The sequence below is a fragment of the Bison bison genome, unplaced genomic scaffold, assembly GCF_000754665.1.
Source record: "Bison bison bison isolate TAMUID 2011002044 unplaced genomic scaffold, Bison_UMD1.0 scf7180017864036, whole genome shotgun sequence".
In the NCBI taxonomy this organism is placed as follows: domain Eukaryota; kingdom Metazoa; phylum Chordata; class Mammalia; order Artiodactyla; family Bovidae; genus Bison; species Bison bison.
The window spans coordinates 2,597,616-2,617,247 of record NW_011494608.1 but is presented as its reverse complement, the minus strand read 5'-3'; the positions used below and the strand labels follow the sequence as shown (position 1 = coordinate 2,617,247).

At 46.3% G+C, this 19,632-nt stretch overlaps 1 protein-coding gene and 1 long non-coding RNA gene across 2 annotated transcripts in view; both read right to left on the bottom strand.

The window, feature by feature from the left end:
- Window positions 1–607: 607 nt before the first annotated feature.
- Window positions 608–8,724, bottom strand: LOC104984855. The gene is made up of 3 exons (XR_824800.1): window positions 8,455–8,724; window positions 7,978–8,034; window positions 608–845 (listed from the first exon to the last, which is right to left on the bottom strand). It is a non-coding gene; the product is annotated as an uncharacterized LOC104984855 (long non-coding RNA).
- Window positions 8,725–8,962: 238 nt separating this feature from the next.
- Window positions 8,963–19,632, bottom strand: part of KHDRBS3 (KH domain containing, RNA binding, signal transduction associated 3) — a 98,704-nt gene continuing 88,034 nt past the window's right edge. Inside the window, exons 8-9 of the mRNA XM_010834805.1 lie at window positions 11,382–11,440; window positions 8,963–9,583 (exon numbers count right to left, since the gene is read on the bottom strand). Coding sequence (XP_010833107.1) covers window positions 9,492–9,583; window positions 11,382–11,440 — 151 coding nt within the window. The 3' untranslated portion in view covers window positions 8,963–9,491. The remainder of the gene's footprint in view (window positions 9,584–11,381; window positions 11,441–19,632) is intronic.

Below are 19,632 nucleotides of genomic sequence, written 5' to 3'. Positions count from 1 at the left end.
TGTTCCGCGCTCCCAACACAATGCTCCCCACACCACACCCCTGTAAACAGTGAATGCCTTGAGGAAAGGTGACTTTGAAGTAAGACAGTGACAATTTCACAATGCGCAGGATCGTTTTCAAAGTTTCAAGACTAGGAAGCCTGTTGTGTGAGCTTCTAACAGAAAGAATGAAACACCTCCTCCTGGGGTTGAGGGGTGGGGGGAGTTACTGAATTAAAATCACAAAGCACTAGCCAATGATGAAAAGAGCAGGAGCTGACTGCTACTGTCCATGGGGATGGCGACCTTTCTGTTTCATGACAGATTACGGAGGCATGAAAGCTGGGTTTCCATCCTGGCAGCGCCACCCTGCTTTCTGCAGAAGCCTTTTTATAAGTAACCTTTCATGTGGCGGAATGCTTTTGGCATAACATATTTGTATTTATTGGTCCAAAACTGAGATGGAGAAATCATTTTCAAATCTGGAATTTGTGCTGAGTCTTGACTTCCTGTAGTGAGGTGCAGCCACATATGGTTCTCAAGTGTGCAGAGTTCAGAGCTGGGCTGAAATAACAAGCCTTTGTTTTTCTAGGTTTATATTAAAGTAGAAGCGATTGAAATGGGCAGCCTTTATTAAGTAATACACAAATCATTTGTTTTCTGTTAGGGGACAAAGATTGATTTTCTTTCCCTTTTTTTTTAACAGACTTTTCAAATCAGAAAGCATACCATTTTATAAAACATTTCATGAAACACAAAACTGCAAAAAAAAGATGATTTTCAAGTTCTCAAGTGAATTCATTTACTGACTAGGCACGTTGGTGAGTTGACTATTCTTAAGCAGTCCATAATTGGAAGGAAAGTTCCTGAAAGAGAGGAAAATGAAAAATATTTGTATACATCAAGAAACAAATATTTATACTCTGGTGGCAACACAGGATTTAGGCAGAGGAAGCAGGCGAGCTGAAATTTAATAGAAATGAGAATACTTACGGAAAACAAGGCAAAATAGAATTATAGAAATTAAGGACATAAAATCTTTGTGTTCAGTAGGCAGATGAATGATTTAAATAGTATGATGATCATCAAAATGCCATCCATTATGACATTTATGGGTCTGCTTTCAGAATGGCCATGCTTTTTTCCACATGGAACTTTCAATATTAAAATGAGGTGACTTCCTATGGATACACACTTGTCACCTGAAACTTGGCTTTCAGATGTATTTTATTAACACCAAATAATACATTTTGATGTGTTAACTACAACAAAATTGTTGTTTCAAAACCCAAGCGGCAATCAGAAGGGAAGAGAGCCGAATCCAATCACAGTGGAGACACGGCCATCGCCTCGCTTACTCCACAGCTCCGGTCACAGACGCCCGTCCCGGGGTCTCCGGGTTCCCTGTGACCTGGCTGCCCACCCTCCTGTCCCCGCCCATGGGTGCCACACCTCACATTCCAGCAACTGCGTACTTGCCCCAGACCCGTGAGGCCCCTCCCTGCCTCGCAGACCTGCCTGTCACCTCTGACACGTCCTCCTCTTCCATCTGCTTCAAGATTTCAACTTATCTTTCAAACCCTCTTTGGGTTTCTCATCTCCTCCTCTGTGGAGCCTTTCCCTCCTTGTCCTTCCTTGACCATTGCACGTGACCTAGGTCTCTGCACCCCCTTGGCCTTCACCTCGCCTGCCAGGACCGCACACAGCACCGGTGTTCTGTGGGACGAACCAGGCTGTTTACTTTAAAAAGGGAAACAGCTAATATGCATGTGTGCTCAGTCATGTCCAACTCTTTGCGACCCCCTGGACTGTAGCCTGCCAGGCTCCTCTGTCCATGGGATTTCCCAGGCTAGAATACTGGAGTGGGTTGCCATTTCCTATTCCAGGAGATCTTCTTGACCCAGGGATTGAACCCATGTCTCCTGCATTGGCAGACGAATTCACCACTGTGCCACCAGGGAAGCCCGAGTGTTAATTAGGGTACTGTTTAATCAATGCACATTTCCTCAATGGCTGGATGACTGTGCTCTCCTTGTACATGACAGACTTGCTCCTGACCCTCGAGGACTCTCAGGGGTTGCAGGACCACCCACACATCAATCAGTAGATCAGAATCAGGGGTTCGCCCCTTGGGTGCTGTCAGCCAGTGCTCCCAGAGTGAAGAGGAAAAAGGGTTTTCGGGGGGCAGGAGGGAGAGAAGCTCTTGAGGAACTGGCAGGCTCTGGACAGCCAGTGAAGAGGAGAGGAAGCGGGGAGCTGGGCAAAGGCAGGGTGGACAGAGGGGCCAGCTGGGGGCCGGTTTCTGCGGAGAGGCCATGGGCCCTGCGGGAGCAGAGGCGGTCCCTTCCCCTGGTGCATCCAGGGCTGAGCACAGGGCCCGGGGCGGGCTGGCCTCAGACTCCATCAGCTCATGAAAGGAGGTCCCAGGAGCGAGAGGAGACCTGCAGGAGCCCGAGGGAGCGCGATCCGTCACCCTCTTTACCGTGGATCCTCAGCGATCACTGCAAGACACAGCCGAGCGCCCAGAGCTGGCCTCGCTCATTCCCACAGGGTCCGGCCCCACCACATGCACGTGGGAACAACTGTGAGCCCACTTTGCCGAGAGGAGTCTGCTGTGTGTAGGTGCTAACAGCTGTATACTGTGATGGACAGAAGAACACTGGGGGTTCAAATTTCCTTCAGAAAAGCATATTAAGATACACGATTACCTCTACGGGGAGCAATACAGTAATAACTATAGGAAAATGTAATGACTCAATAAATCTATTTTAGAAACTTATTCTACAGATGTGTACGAACGTGCACAAGGACAGAGATGAAAGGCTGCACTGTCTAGCGCTGTCTCTAATGAGTGCAGAACACTGGAGGCAAAATGTCTGTCAACAGTTGTTTCAATTATGATGCATTCATATAAATATTATTCAGCCAATAAAAAGAAAAGCATACCTTTATAATTGAAAATGATAGAAAATGAACTCACAGATATACTCTAAAGTGAAACAAGGGAGGCAGACAACAGTGTACTGTTCTGTATGTAAAAACAGTAATAATCTGTGCAGAACCAAAGCGTATGTTTTTCTATCTGAAAAACACACAAAAAACCAAGACCAAGAGCTGCTTCTGGGTATTTCAGGGCAGGGGTGGGAATTAAGACCAACTTTCCATTGTACACTTTCCCCAAAGTTTTAGATTTTGTACCAGGTATGTCTATCGCCTACTAAATAAAGGGCATAGTTTTGTTTTCTAACTTCACCTTTCCTAGGGAAAAAGCCAGTGGTTACAGAAGTTAATGATCTCATTTCCACTGACAAACTAACAGTGAGAGGTGCTCAGGGTCAGTATTTTAAAATCACAGAGCCATTTGCTCACTGACTCAGTCAGTCATCGGCTCCTCCGTGAGCACTGTCATGCCAGGGAGCACGCTGGGGTCTGGATGCAAAGTCAAATGAGACGTGGTTCCATGTGCACAGAACCTGAAGTGGTGCTGTCGGTGAGAAAGACAAATACAAAAAAACCCAGTGAGCGGAGATCAGCCCTGCCTTCACGAGGCGTCTGCTCACTTATTCCAGCCCCTCAGTTGAGAGCCTATTAGGCGCTAGAACTGTGTTAGGGAGTGGACATGGGCAGGTGAGGAAGGGCATGGATCTTGCCATGGAGGTCAGGTGAGCTTTTACATACGTGTGTATGTGAATGACTACATTTAGCAACCTGGTAAATTCTTTTCCAATGGAAGAATGACTCTAACTTGACCCGATGAGGCAGATAAAGTCCTAAGGCACAGTCCTGCACTCAGAGACACGATGCCACCTGGTTCATTTCACTCACCAGGTAAATGACAGCTGCATGGAGCCATGGTGCCTGCGCTAAGGGCATTCACACCCAGAAGGGGGCGGGGGCTTGAGAGGAAGGGACCCCGTGCTGCACGTTAAGAGCCCTCAGGGCCCTCCGGGGGGATTCTGCTCCCAGGGCACACGTGGAGACACTGTGAAGACTTCCAGAGTGAGGAGGTGTGTCAGTCTTACTCCAAAACTGGACAGACCGGTGTGGGCTGGCTGTAGCAAGTGCTGGGGAGAAGGGTGGCGACAAGTGATCTGGGGCAGAGAACGGCGCAGGTTGCACAGCACCCTGAAGGTACGTGCCCGCGAGGCTGCAGCAGAGGGAGAGCAGAGGCAGGCAGGCCGCACCCGCGCTGGGAGCCCTGAAGGACTCGCACTGAGACAGGACAGTGACAGCAGGCGGTGCCGGTCACAGCCAGACAACTAGGTGTGTGGGGTAACAACCCCTCCAGAATCAGTCCCGATCAGGTAGGATGAGGGGAGGATGCAAGTCAGATTTTAAAATGTCCTACAATCTTTCTCAAAGATGGAAACAGACTCAAGCATAAGATTTTGTTATTTTAAATATAATGATGGATTTATTTTCCTTTCTATTCCTACAATGTCAATACCAATCAATACAACTAGTACATCACTATAAACAGTAGATGGGCTTCTCAGGTGGTGCTAGTGGTAAAGAACCCACCTGCCGATTCAGATTAGACATAAGAGATGCAGGTTCGATCCCTGTGTCTGAAAGATCCCCTGGAGGAGGGCATGGCACCCCACTCCAGTACTCTTGCCTGGAGGATCCCATGGACAGAGGAGCATGGAGGGCTACAGCCCATGGGATCACACAGAGTCGGACATGACTGAACTGGCCTAGCATAAATAGATATGATTTGCATACAGAATAACAAACTACTATTTATACTTATCACATATAACCTAGAAAGTGGCTTAACTTATTAGACTTTTTACTACATTGTAATTTTTTCTCCGAATCATCAGAGTCACTGTCTAATTTTAAATTAGACTGCCTGAATTGTAATTCAATTTATGTGAGTGATTGCTTTCTTCCTGTTTTGGGTCTCTGCTACTACACCCAACCATTCCTAATACTGCCTGTCAGGAGTCACACGGATCACGCTGACAATATCACTCTTTCATATTCACTGACTTGCTGGATGCTTAAATTGTCACACACTGTGCTAAGAGATGCAACAAGAGGATGGAAACACTAGGCCCCTCTTTTTTAAGGCTCTCACCATCTGGCTATCAGATCAATAACCAGTGCAAAGAGGTCTGTACAAAGTTCTTGCCGGAACAGAGACTGAAAAGGGCGCCATGTCTGCCTGGGGTGTGCAGTAGGGCAGGTTCTAGGGTGAAGAGATTACATTTTGACATGGGCTGTCATGTTTGTGCTTCTTAGCAGGACCTGCAAGATCCTTCATTATGTGTCCCTTGTCTACATAGACAACATCATCTATTGGTTTCTCTAATAATCCAATATAACTAAAGTTTCCTAGATAACTGTGCTTTCTTATAATCCAAATATTTGCATAAAGCAGTAAACAAGAGCAAATACCTAGGTTTGTGGCAGGCAGGCTTCCAATCTTCACAGCAAACTGAGGTGGGCATCACTATTGTGTCCATTTTACAGATGGGGAAACTGCAGCTTAGACTAAAGTTCAGAGAGGTTAAGTCACGAAGCCGGTGGATGACAGAGCTGGGTGAGACTGCTTCCAAGAAGACCCTCCCTATGTGGTCATCTTCTACTGGGTCCTGAAACCCCTGCTGGCACCCTCCGCCTCCACCGCCCCACCTGGCGCCCATGTCTCTCCCCATGCGCTATACCTGTCTCAGCCCTGCTAGCACCTTCCTTGCCCGTCTCCCCAGCAGGCAGCTGCATCCATCATCACCGCGTCTCCACTGTCTGCAGCACAGCAGACGCTCAGCCAATGTGTCTGCATAAACACCGACACTGATTCAACTTGGAATATCTTGAACAAAGGAAGGTTCAGAACCTAAATACAGCCAAAGAATCTCTCCAGGAAGGAATCTGGGGCAGGGGGAGGGTTATCAGTCACAGGGTCTGCCAACACTCAATGTTGTGGGGTTACTTTAGGAATACAAGGTAAGATAGGAGCCAGCCCTTGTCCTCAAGGACCCTTCAGTATAGGGGGAGTAAGTGCCAGCCCAGAGAGCAGACAGCCTAACAGCACAGCTGGGAGCAGAGACCCTAGATTATAGTGGATGCTGTGCAACTGACTGCTGCCTCCGGGCTGGGAGCCTACACAGGGATCTATCGCCTGAAGCGTAAGCCTCTTCCTGGGTAAAATGGAGATGACAGTCACATTCTTACTGTTGTGAGGATTCAATGAAAGTGATTCAGCACAGGTTACAAGTTGGTTGGCAACTTCTAACCAATCTAAGTCACATGGTATCAATACTAAAAGGAGGAAGTGTAAAAGCATGCTATTTCAGAGAGCACGGCGGACTGTGGTTGAACTGGTGAAGACATCATGGAAGGGTGGGCAGGCACGGCTTCCAGGCGCAAAGGCCCAGCGACAGGAAGTGCAGGTGGGTCAGGCCACCACCTCCATCCGTGCTGACCTATACTATACTTGAGTGTAAGGTCCACGTCCCACAGACCGCAGCGCCCCTAGTGCCTCAGGTGTGTGTGCGGGAGAACTCAGTAAATGACCCGCGAGCCGGGAGGCCCCGGGGATGACTTGGGAAGGATGCAGTGTGCACGGAGGGACAGGGCAGGACCAGGCTGCTGTCTACAAGTCTTGGCTGTTGAGACAGGGAGGAATGAGGCTCAGTAGAGGATGTGCTGAGTAAGGGAAGCCCTCGAAAGCCAAGCAGAACCATCCAAGAGCATCCTGGTGGCTCCTGACCTTTCTGCATCAAAACCCCCTTTTACAGTCCAATGGAGCTATGGTTTCTTTAAGAAAATGAAAATAAACATAAAACTGAACAATTTCTCAGAACGAGCTCTGAAAACTATCTACTAATTTACCTTCCAGGAATCCGTCCATAATTTCTGATTAAAGAAGCCTACACTTATTATTCAAGATGCCAATTCCTAAAAACAACAACAACAAAAACTTACTAAAGAAAATAGTGAAAAAATTTCAATATAACATCATAAATTGAAAAAATGTGTTATTCACATTGGCTTTCTGTACAAGAAAAGAGGCACAAACAAAAGAGAACCCCAAACATTTATTCTGATTTATGAGAGTGAAGAGAACTATTTTCTTCCTAAGAGTAATTGGCTAATTTTGGTGATTAAGGAGAAAAAAAAGCTGCTATTTCCCATGTATATGAAACATGTGTATTCGACTTCAATAATGAAACTCTACATTATGCTATCACCTGCCAGCCTTCAAAACACTCTGAACACTGCCTTGCTTAATGCTCAGAACAACTGCAGGAGATGAGGAATGTCCCCATTGTGCTGACAGCTGAAGCCAGACCACGTCACCCGGCGACGGGCAGGCTCACACACTCTCTTACAAGTCAGATTCTCTGGGATGTCAGGGCCCATGCAGCATTCCTGACAGTTTAGGAAAAAACAAGAGTAAATGAAAAGTGAGACCGTATTAATGGTCTCAGATAAATGATATCTTTCTTTCACGATCCCTATTGTTTGAATTTTATGAAACAATTTTATAAAATACTTGGCAATATTTACCTTCTTAAAAGCGAAATTTTGTTTTGCAAAACTCAAAGTAGAAAAGGACACACATGCAAAAATCATACTTTCACAAGCCTACGGTAATTATTGTCCAAAATTTCCAGCACATCTGTGTCGTATTATGAATATATACAGAGAGAATATATACAGCCTTTGAAGAAAAAGTGGGGGATCATCACAGTTATCAATAGGTTTGGGAAACTTTTTTTTCCACTTGAAACTGAAAAATTTTTTCCTGCTACCAACCAGCCTGTTACATTTTTACTGAGGAGTAACTCCGTTACTTACACACTGCGGGGGGCCGAGCCTCCTAGCTCCACAGCCTGTGCTGGCCTGACTGGGTCTGACTGGCTTACATTCCGGAAGGTAATTTGCCACTGGCGCTATGTCACTAGTTGGTAGCAGGAAGTGCGCAGAAGAGCCTGAGGCCGTCTTCGTCCTCCAAGCACATCAAAGAACCGGAACAAGGACACTCACCTGTGTCCGCTGGACTGACGGCCGCCTTCCTTTCACTTTCCAAGGTGGCTGACATTCCTAACAAAAGAAAAGACCTTTTTACTCAAAGAGAAGAAAGTCCCTCAGGAAATAAAAATTAAACATTTTACACAATCTACAGTTTTAAAAAAACTTAGGCCAAATGATTAAAGAAAAACTTTATTAAATATTTGTCAGTTTTAAGAAGTGCCCTCAATTACTAACCAAATAATGTATTACAAACAACTAGTTATGAGGTTTTACATTTGTTTAACAGGGTATAATTGGCCCCAATTAAACTGACTAAACTAAGGCTTTTTAGATTACTAAAACAAATTAAACTTTTTAAAATGAGAATTTAGGTGATCTTAAACCCTTTCTAAAATGGATAATGAAACTTGCTAAGTTGTAACCTCCCTGGTTTTATTAGTTATATTAAGATAAATTAAGTGAGATTAAAATCTTATTTGATTTATTTACCTTTGAAAATGAAGACCGTTTAAGGGTTACACATCCTCAGCCTTGTCGAGTGCGACCTCAATTAGTCAAGTCAGAAAGTCTTTAAAAGCTTTGTGCTTATTGCTTCCAGCATGGAGCGAGGTGTTCATTAAGGTACCAAAATTCTCATAAAAAATCCAAAGTTGCACTAGTGAAAAAACGCTCAACAAGATGAAAACTGATCACATCTTTTTCAGAAAATCAGTAGTTATTTTAAAACCAGTTTTTAAACAAGATTAGGTTTTGCGTAGTTTTAACGTGCCATTCAAGCAGCTGGACACCATTTGGACTCTTTAAACAGCATTTAAATCTACGGTGAGTATATAATGGTACATTTAGTTTTAAACCATGTTTTAAATAAATTGTACAATGTTTAGTGTGACCCTTTTTTGACAAGCATTGTTAAATGAATCTTTTCCCTGTTTACGACTATTTATGAAGGCCTTTTTAAATAAGAGAGACATGAAATTGTTAGCTCACACACACAAAATTTCTTTCAAAAGTTTATTTAGTATCAAGCAAGAGGAGACTTTGCTTAACACTACAGAACATTTCAAGACTTGAGTTACAAAAGAATACCACATTATTTGCACTTGTAACTGGCTTCCCTTTTTACGCATGTTGGCAAGAGAAAAAAAAAATAGCATATGGCTGAAAGATAAAATAACTAAATTTCTATGGAAACCTTTAAAATGAAAGGTGAGGCTTATGTTAAAAGGATGGATTAACATATTTAGTAAACCTATCTTTTTTGTTTAACACTAGTTAATCAAAGTTATTTTTTTTTTCCTTTTGATGACCTATTTTTCATATACAGACTGGAAATAACAAAATTTTACATGTCTTTTTTTTTTTTTTCTGCCCAGGTTGATGTTTCAACAAAGTAGTTTTAAATTCCATCCATTCAGATTTTAAGCATTTTGATTTATTTAAAAAGGGATTGTTCATAGAAAAAAATTACTTTGAACAGTATACAGGACTGGTGGAGACTGGCTATGTCACAACAGCAGACAGCACAGTCAGTATCTGCCGTATGGCTGGTCCCTGTAGACGCCCTTCGAGGTCCTCGCCGAGGGGGCCTTGTGTCTCGAGTTAGTCCACTCCTCTTGCCCTAAAGCCAGTCAGATGAAGCACAGTTAGATCAACACCAGAGAGCCCATGGCTTCATTTCTCAGAATCTAACTTAGCCCTGAACCCATGGTAGATGTCATACTGAAGATATAAATCCCCAAGGTATTAAAAAACCTGAGAGAATTAACTTTTAAACATTTACAAACACAATGGAAGATGTTCATCTCACTAGCAAAACCTACCAGCCTGGGAAGACATGATCCTTGTATCTTAAATGACAGCCAAGTTTGCAAGAACTTCCTTTTGGTCACTCATTTAATAAAAGTTTACAAACTCCAGCAGCAAATTGAGCTGCCTCTTGCTAAATGTGAAGACACTTACGCATGGGAAAAGGGTCACTTGGGATTTCTTCTTCAAAGACAAAGAAAACACAGATAAAAATCTGTGAAGGCAAAAGGAGAAAAATACTGGAGTGCAAAATGGCAATGGGCAGTTTGGGAAATGTGGCTTTGTTCTTCACGGGTCCTTCATGTAAAGAAGGAAGGAAAGCTGTACTGGGTGGAGATTTCTGTTTCCAAAATACTTCCTGGATAGGAAATAATCTCATGACATAACGTCAAATTGCACTCATCCTCATACTAAATCCACACGAAATGATGAATTTCCAACAGAGGACCCTGGTTCACTCCAGCTCAGGGCTGTCAGTGAGTCACTTGAAGGTCTTTGACAACAAACAGTTAATATCTATGCTGCAGCACACAGTGATTTAAAAGCCATGTGTCCACGGAGACCAATTTTAAAAAGCTGTGAGGAAAACTGCTTAAAATGACCTCTTCTTTGATACAAACATGCAATCAACACCATTCCCTCAAGCTAACTTGCATCAATTTAAGTAGACAGCATTCAACAAACCAAGGTATGTCTCTTAAGTGTTTGTTACGAATAACAACAAAAAAAATCCAAGGTGCGGTCATCAAGGCTTGGGGCAGGTGATATAACAAAATGCACTTCAAAAGGAACACTGGAAAATGGTTTTTCAGTTATGTTCAGAGAAATGTCATAACATCCATTAACGAGAATCCTGATTCACTTGCACTGGGCATGAGGCATTCATCAGAGCTTTGCAACTGATTGAAGCTTCGTGTTCTCTGATCTCTGCGCCCGGCAGCAAAGGAGGTTCTCAGTATCATTAAGTTGCTGCAGCCAATTCTTTTAATTAAACCTGTCGTCCTTCTGCATATTGAGACTCTGGATGTGGATTCCCCAGCACCTTGGGCAGCTCCCACTGGACTCAGTGGGGTTTCACTGTCTCTCTGTAAGCCTGAGACAGCCATCCATCTCCTCCCTGGCCCAGCGCTTCTGTAGCCTTTAACGAATGACTCCCACTGTAATGTTTTTAGAGGAACTGAGATTGGGAATAAATTAAAATATAAAGATGGCTGTGGTGGAATCACCACTACAGCAGTTGAGAGCTGTAGTCTCAACTGCTTCACTTTTCTTTACTCTCAAGAAGCAAAGACACTTCAGAGAGAGTCATTCTATCAAGTGTCTGTAGTTTGGCAAACTATTCAAGTAAGTGAGAAAATCAGCACATTGCAATCAACCCAAACAGAAAATCTTAAGTTCAGAATCAATGCCTGCAATTTTCTGCAAGTCTTTAGTCCCCTTTAAATATTAAGTTTAAACCTTAGAGAGCTTCTGAAAATAGCTGGATAAGCACAGATGAACTGAGAGGCAGCAGTGGTCTAAAATTCTGTCTGTATGAGTCTCCCCAGTTAAGTGCTTTAAGGTATTTCTATGACCTTTCTATTTATGGCTCCACTCCGCCATTTACTCACCATAGGAATCATACGTTTCTTCACTGAGTCCATGTCCATAATCATAGTAATCAGCACCGCTGCATGAAACAAAACACACAAGCAGAGAGAGACAAAAACACAGTTAGGACAAACTGATGTGGCTGTGAGTTTAAATCATACTTGATGAAGTATCTAAAACTTAAAGATAACTACTAAAAGCAGGGCTGAAAGCTGAACAGAGTTCCCACGGAGAAGAGCAATCTTATTAGGACTATCATCGGCCCCTCCTGTGGTCCCTGACTTGAATTCACAACAACCATGTCTGACACTGAACCACCACGATCAGCCTGTCCGTGTGGAGAGTGCTGACAGCACCTGAGGAGTACGCAGTCTCTTCTGGGAGGAATCGTGGTCTGAGAGGGTACGCGTATGCAGTGGACCCAGGCTGGGATCGTGCAAGGGATCAGGGTGGGGTGGGGGGGATGTGTGTGCAGGAGGAAGTGCAGCCACGGCTTCTTTCCTACCGACACAGTTCACAGAAGGCACAGCCCTACAAACCAGACACCTCGATGCTGTGTGAGGCCCAGGCACTGGGCTCTACAATAAAGCAACACAGCTGTGGGGTGACATGTTTAACCCTCTAGCACCACACCATTACCATCAGGGGTGGCCGCTCAGCAGGGGCTGTGTGTGGTGGGTGGGAAAGGCCCCTGGGTCCAGTCGCCCGCCCTGGCCAAGCCTGTGGGGACGGAGGCACGTGCGCAGCTGTCCTGTATTCTGACGCATGACGTCCCTGAGACCCAGGGAGGGAGTGATCTGTCACCAAGGCCATTTTGTAGATGATGCAAAACAGGCCACTCACATACACAACATGTGTGATCTAGGTGTAACCTTTACAGGAACGACTCTGGGGAAATCTGGATGACGGGACTATGGCCCACACAGTCAGTTTCTCACACTACTCTGGCTGTCTGAGGAAGGGCTTCTACCACTCTCCCTGGCTTCCCCTTTCCCAGTTCTCACAATTTTGTAGGGAAACAATCACCCTGAATTTGCTATCTTGGATTGTCCTGGAATAAACACTCTCATTATTCCAACTTGATGCAATCAAGCAAAGAAGTTCTAATCAGAATGGAAAACGATCCAGCTGAGCTGCTTAGCACCCAAGGAAGCTGCTGCTAAGTCGAGTCCAACTCTGTGCGACCCCATAGACGGCAGCCCACCAGGCTCCCCCGTCTCTGGGATTCTCCAGGCAAGAACACTGGAGTGGGTTGCCATGTCCTTCTCCAATGCATGAAAGTGAGAAGTGAAAGTGAAGTCGCTCAGTCGTGCCCGACTCTCAGTGACCCCATGGACTTCAGCCCAACAGGTTCCTCCATCCATGGGATTTTCCAGGCAAGAATACTGGAGTGGGGTGCCATTGCCTTCTCTGCCAAGGAAGCACGGAGTGGATAATACCTGTGCCAGCCCCAAGACCCCCAAGCAGCCGTTGCCTCCCCTGGACGTGACAGAGCTGTCATGCCCATTTTACAGGTAAGGATGCTGTAGAGCAGAACAGCTGGGGCGCCAGCCTAACATCACACAGACAGCAGAAAGGGGACACATCCAGTTAAGTCCATACCTGGTTCTCCTACGTTTCGTTTCACAAGCCCAGGTGAACTTCACTGGAGACTAACCATCAACCTTCTAAGACAGCACAGGATGGCGAGCCCTGTGAGAGGGGATGGGGGTGGGAGCTACGGGCTTGTGTCATGCCTACGGGGACAGGTCTTCGCCTCTGCCCTCCTCTGCCAGAACGGTTCCTCTTGTCCTTTGCTCCCAAGCACCTCCTACCCAGTCGTTAGCCCAAATGCCACTTGTAGAAGCTGCAACTCAAAAAGGTTACACTGCCTGTCCAAGGTCACACTACTTGCAAATGGAAGAATAGGTGCAAGACTAAGTGTGCCTTTCCTTCACAACCCGAGCCCTCTGTCCACCTGCACGTGTCCCAAGGGACCGCATGCTGTCTCAGGGGTCTGCAGGAACCCCGCTGCCAGTGGGCCATGGTGAACTGCAACCGCCTCAGTACTCTCTGCTCTCCAGTGCCTCCTCTCCCTTGGAGCCCTAGTTTTCCATCCTGGTATACGTACATTTACGGCAAGAAGAGAAGAGGGGCTAGCTGAGTGAGGAACAGAGAGACATGCATAGTCAAGAAGGAAAAAGTCTAGCAAAAACAAGTAACAACAAAAATATATGGCCTCCCTACCTCTTAAAGTTCAACAGTTTTAAATATGAGAATGCTATTAAAGAAGAACACTTTCCTCACCTTGTAGACAGACATTCAGAAGGGATACTTTTGATAAAATGCCACTGTCCAACACGGGTCAAGACTCCTGAGTCTAAACCCAGGCCTCCCAGCACGGACAGTCTTGGGGCAGTTGTCCACCTGCCTGCTGAGTCCGAGTGCCCCTCTGCCTGCCAAATCTCACCACGCTAGATGCCCCCCAGACCCTGGGAAGTCCTAACGTTCTCAGTGCCTCACGTACAGCATCTGGACACAGCAGTCAACATAATTTCTCATTTTGTTGAAAATAAATCGGCTACTGTTTCTTAGAAACTCGGCACTAAATTAAAGAAGACTGAGTGAACCTCAGTCTTCTTTCCAAATGTCAGAAGTTACAATATAATGGCTCCTTAGACAAAGTTGCAATGTTCTTTAATATCTCATCTTTGCTGCACAGAAAACAATGAGAGTGACCTCTTCATAAAACTGAATAGAATTCCCTTTACTGAGACAGGTCCACTGTTTAACTTGGAACTGTCAGTGACAGGTACTGAGACCAATAAACAGGAGAAAAACAACTGCCTTCTGACTAAACAAAGTCCCCTTGATTAAATGAAGTGAGCATTAATGAGCATCGGGGTGGACTGGAAATCCACCTGGAAGTGCTCTCACACAGATCAGCATAAAAAAAAAAAACAAAAAAAAACAGGGTGAAGAATGTTTCCCAATGAACGGAAGGATAAAAGGAAACATAATTTGGTCAGGCGATGGTTTGGTGATAAGACAATCTTAGTTTTGACAACTGGAAACTTTAAACTGACATATTTTATCATTTCACTCAGTTTCTGATTATTTATTTCAAGACTGTCATCAAGCCAAGAAGCTGGGAGCAGCTGAGCCCCATTCTCGTACCTGTCAGTTCCATCTGAATTGCTTTTGCGGCATTTCATTTCGTGCACCTCCAATGTCTATTAACCCAAGACGTGTCCTATTTCCCAAGGATAAACTAAAAACCCAACATAAGGCAAAGGGGGAAGACTCTAAAAATTTCTTCATTTATGAATACAACTTACAGCATTAATAAGAAGCAATAAAACATGGTAGGTTGACTATGCCTTTTCTCCATCAGAAGGTGTCAATAGAAGTCCCTCCCTCAAGTGGTCCAGAGCAAGCTCCTCTCCTGGCACCAAGGCCGTGTCTCTCAGGCCTGCTCTGTCCTCCATGTTCTACCCTGCATCAGGGGTAGAAGGAAGTCCAAAGGCTCAGCGTAATTCCTGGCTTTCCCGGAGGTTCTCGACCCATCAACCAGAGTCAAGAAACAGGCCCAGCACTGGGAGTAAACACAGGGGTCACAGAGCAAATGGCAGCACTGGGACCAAGCCCACGTGCCCCAGGGCACGGACAGGCGTTCAAAAGGAGGACAAAAGCGAGCTCCCAGACCACCCTGTCTCCATGAATGGGACTAAGAAGGAACTCCTGACATGAATCTATCTGGTGTCTATCTCGTCAAGCCTCTACACGAATTTTGACCAAAAAGTCGCTGGGACTCATGTCATCAGGCCCTCGGCTGGTCATTGCAGCTCAGGGAACTCTAGATCACTAGTTACTCTTTATCTCCAGCACTTGTAGAGCTCCGCCCGTCCCCGTCTGTCCCCATCTCCGTCCCAATTCTCTCTGTGCCCTCCGGAAGTCACGGCTCATCGCGCATCCTCCACCCCCTCTTTAGACGCCCCCTTGCCTTCTTGCTCAATGAAACTCAGTTCTCCTCTAATGCCACCTCTCCCTCAGTGGCCCTCTCCTCTCCCTTATCCCCCATGGCCCATGTGCCCCTGGGACAACAGGAAGGTGAGTATTCTCTTCACCAACTGCCCCCGCATTGCCACCTGTAGTCCATTACACTCCACTCCTCTGCACAAACACCCAGCTTTCAATCTCTCAATGGCATCTCTGTCCTAAGTCTTGCTGTTTTCTGTACGCAGGCAGATAATCCTTCAAATACGTTGGTCTGCTGACTCCCTGCACCACTCTTGTCCACTGAACTTGCCTCTACTCTCCTTTGGCCATCAGCTCCCAGGTCACATCTTAGTTCCTGTCATATCAATAACCCCTCTACCCGGCATTGCGTCAGTTTCATGTACTCCATCCCCTGACCATGGCTTCCCCTCTCCAGTTTCACTCCCGTCCTCTAGTAACATGCTGACCCTCCTTTGCAGCACATTGCAATCGTCCCACTACTGTTGTTACATTTTCATCCCTTGGCAAGGGGACCAATGAACTTTAACCTGCTGGATTTGGTGGTCAGTTCGCAGGTCTGCTGTGTGACAGGGCAGGAGATGTGACACAGCTGGTCACACAGAGTGGATGCCCCCTGAGGGGATGCAGCCTGGGTCCCACAGAGGTGCACTCTGGTCCAACGAAACAGGAGGGCAGTATAGCGAGAGCAGAGAGACCCAGGAAGGCAGAGGGGGGTCATGCAGACCACGGAGAGGCTTGGTTTCTTGTTTTTATCCTGAGTAAGATGGCTCCAGGGAGAAACGTCCCCATAATGAAGTTTGCCATCACCTGAGATGGGGAAGTGGAAGCAGAAGGAGCTCTGGGCAGGGAGCCGTCAGGAGTTTGGCCTGGGACAGGCTAGGTTGCATAGGCCTCTCGGACCTCCCAGAGCAGCTGGAAAGAGAAATCAAGAGGCTGGGGGAGTGGTCTGAACAGGAGACATAAGTCTGCCGTCCTCGTAGTGTGAAAGGTACTCAAAATCCAGAGACGCCACGTGATCTCTCCAGGGACATATGCAAGCAGACAGAGAGCTCAGGCTGTGGAGTAAGGCTGCACTTAGTTCTGAACCTGTTTTTCCATTGGGAAGTGGTGTGATCTTCAACAGGAAGCATCATCTTTTTGAGGGGTAGCTTCTACCAGTGTCTGAAACACAAGAGGTGCTCAACAGGAGCACTGGCAGGAATGAATGGATGGCATTTGCCGCTCAGGGTGAGGGCCCCCGGGGTGTCCTCTGACAGGGCGACAGCAGGGCCACGATGCAGTGAGCTCACACACAAAGCCCTTCTCACTGGCTGGACACTTCCTCTAAACCAAATAAAGAGCAGTGATCAGCCTTAACCGTATTGTTGTAACGAAGTTTGCCAAGCCTCATTTCAGATGAAACAATTACTTTGTCAAACAAAAAGATTTTAAATGTTAATGTAGGTCTGTCAGAGAATCAGAAACAAAAGGTTTGCCACTTACAGCAATCCTCCACCTCTAGTGTGAAAAACTTCTCAATCTGACCTCACTGTAAAGTGCAGGAACTTACTCGTACTTGACCGATCAAAGGCAAGAAGTCGGCCTTGAGAAATCACGTGGTCCATCCTCTGGGCTTCAGGCTAAATTGTCTTAATGATCTCAGAGAATGATTCCCTCTCCACTTTGAAAGACTTCCAGTAATACAGTCTGACTAACCTGTCACAGTAACACCCTCGAACAGGCCTGACAGAAAGTTCCATGTTAACCTTCATCTCTCACGAGACTCTCAGAATCCTTTCTCTCTGGCTCTGCTTCCCACAGAGCTCGAGAGCACCTCCTCCTGTGACAGACGGCTCAGGAAGGCAGATCACACAGGGCAGGAAGGAAGGAAGCACACGCCTCGGGGGTTACTGGTAAACCTAATTTTAAGGACCTATGTCAACTACTATGGCTTCCCAGGTGGCAGAGCAGTAAAGAACCCACCTGCCAACACAAGAGATGCAAAAGACATGGTTTTGATCCCTGGGTCGGGAAGATCCCCTGGAGGAGGAAATGGCAACCCACTCCAGTGTCCTTGCCTGGAGAATTCCATGGACAGAGAAGCCTGGCAGAGCTACAGTCCATGGGGTCGCAAAGTCAGACACTACTGCGTGACAGAGTACATGCACGCATGCACACGCGCACACACGTCAACTACTAGGATCGGGTACAGGCTACTGGGCAGAGACATGCAAACAAGATCTAACACTAATGATAGATACTATCAAACAGCATCCATCATACATTATCAAACACCGATTAGGAGCCATGCATTCTGCACAAATTTTCTCTCATATTTAAAACAAACTCGCAATCTGGATCTCTATTTTATAAATTTAGGTTAAAAACAACATTTTCCCACCATGTAAGAAAGAGACTCTCACTTGTTATGTTCTCTCTTGAGAAAGGTGCTCTTGGTAGGAATTTCTGAAGCTCAGATGTCACCTGTTCCCAGCATCTGTTCCACAGATATTTCTGGAACACCTATCATGTGCTGGGCACCAGGATGCAACAGTGAACAAGTTCCGGACTTTGTGATAAAACACATCTGGTCTAGTGCGCAAGGCAGACAACTGTAACTAGGCCGGTGGAGGACTGTGATTCCCAGAAGCCCAGAGTTCTGATGGGACTCAGGGTGGGGCACCTGGCCCAGTCCTGGGGTACCTGGAGTGCCTCCTGGAAGGAGGAAGGTCTAAACCGACACTTACGAGAAGAGCCAGACAGAAAGGAGAACAGCAGCATGCAGTTTTGCCCTGGTGACAGCACAGTGGTGACTCAGACACAGAGCACTTCTCTAAAGCCGTGTGGCCACCGTCCGGGCAGGGGGGCAGGGTGCAAGTCTAGTTCCCCTGGCTCCCAGGGGCCTCTCTCCACCATCTAATCGGACGACCAGTCACCACACTCACAGCACAGTGGAAGTATGTTTGGGCACTTTTTCAAAAGACAGCGCCGTTCAGGGAGCCAGAAAGAGATGATGACCTAAGACACCCACGGTTGAAAGCAGCAGCTGGAAAACTTCTTGCCTGGGTGCTGGAATCCATCTCCTGCTTACATGGTGTGTACACTGAAAAACAGTCACTCAACTGGACGCTTCTGACAGGTGTGAATTTATGCCCCTTGCTATAGGTACATAACATTTCAGGAAAAGGAAAACAAATCAAAAAAATAAAAATAAAAAAAAACTAACACTCAGGTTAAAAGGGAAGAGCCAGTGGGCAGCTGTTGCCTATTCAGTGTGCACTCTCCCTGTCCTCCTTAGCAGAAGATGCCTTGTGAGACTGAGGGTGAGATGCTAGTGGTAACGCACCCAGCCATTAATCTCCATTTCTCGACCACTTCTACAGGGAGGATACTGATGAGACAGGAGTGAACTTCCGGGAGTGAAGCTTCCAGGGACTTCCTAAGAGCAGGCGGACCTGCCCAGGTTGCAGGGCCTTCCTCCTCTTCTTTCTCCCTGCCTGAAGCCCAGCCTGGCAGCTGGACTATGACCGCTGCCCTGAGAGCAAGCTGAGCGTAAGGGCACAGGGCAAGGGCGAGGAGGATGCGGCAAACAAAGGAGCACCTGGCTGCTCAGAGACTCCACAGAGCGGTCCCAGGGGTCGGAAGCTGCTAACATCCATTCTTATGTGAGAGAATAAACCTGATTCGGTGGTATGTGGGGTTGATTCAGAGCTTATCCCAGTCCTACAATACGGTGCAAGCATCCTGACGTGAGGGGCACCACGTGTCTCTATTTTTCTCTGCTGCAAGGATATCTGCTCATGCTTATTTCAACAGCACGGTCAGTACTCTTCTCCATCTGCAGCAGTCTACGCTACTCCTATCAAAAGTTTCTTAAAAGACTGCAGATGGTTCTACGTAATCTTTTAGAAACGATGAATTCTGATTATATTCCAAGAAAATCAAAAGAGTAAAAAGATAAGAGTTTTGTTCATGAGCGTCTCTTCAGCTCACTGTGCCTCTCTCCTCCTCCCACACATTCGAGGCACGCCTGCACGGAGGCCTCAGGACACTCAGGGAGTGAGTTTCACAGAGACACGCACTGATGCCGGCGCTCCATGTGTACACCAGGCTAAACCTGCCTTACATACTCACAGTCACTTATCAGCAGGCTTCCTGTCTTAACATCATCATTTTGGAAGACAGTACAGAATTAACACTTAAGAACAGGGCTGTGCAGTCACACACATTATCAGAATCTAGGCTCCAGCGTTTACTGTGTGTGTAAGCTTGTGTGTGCTCAGTTGTGTCCGA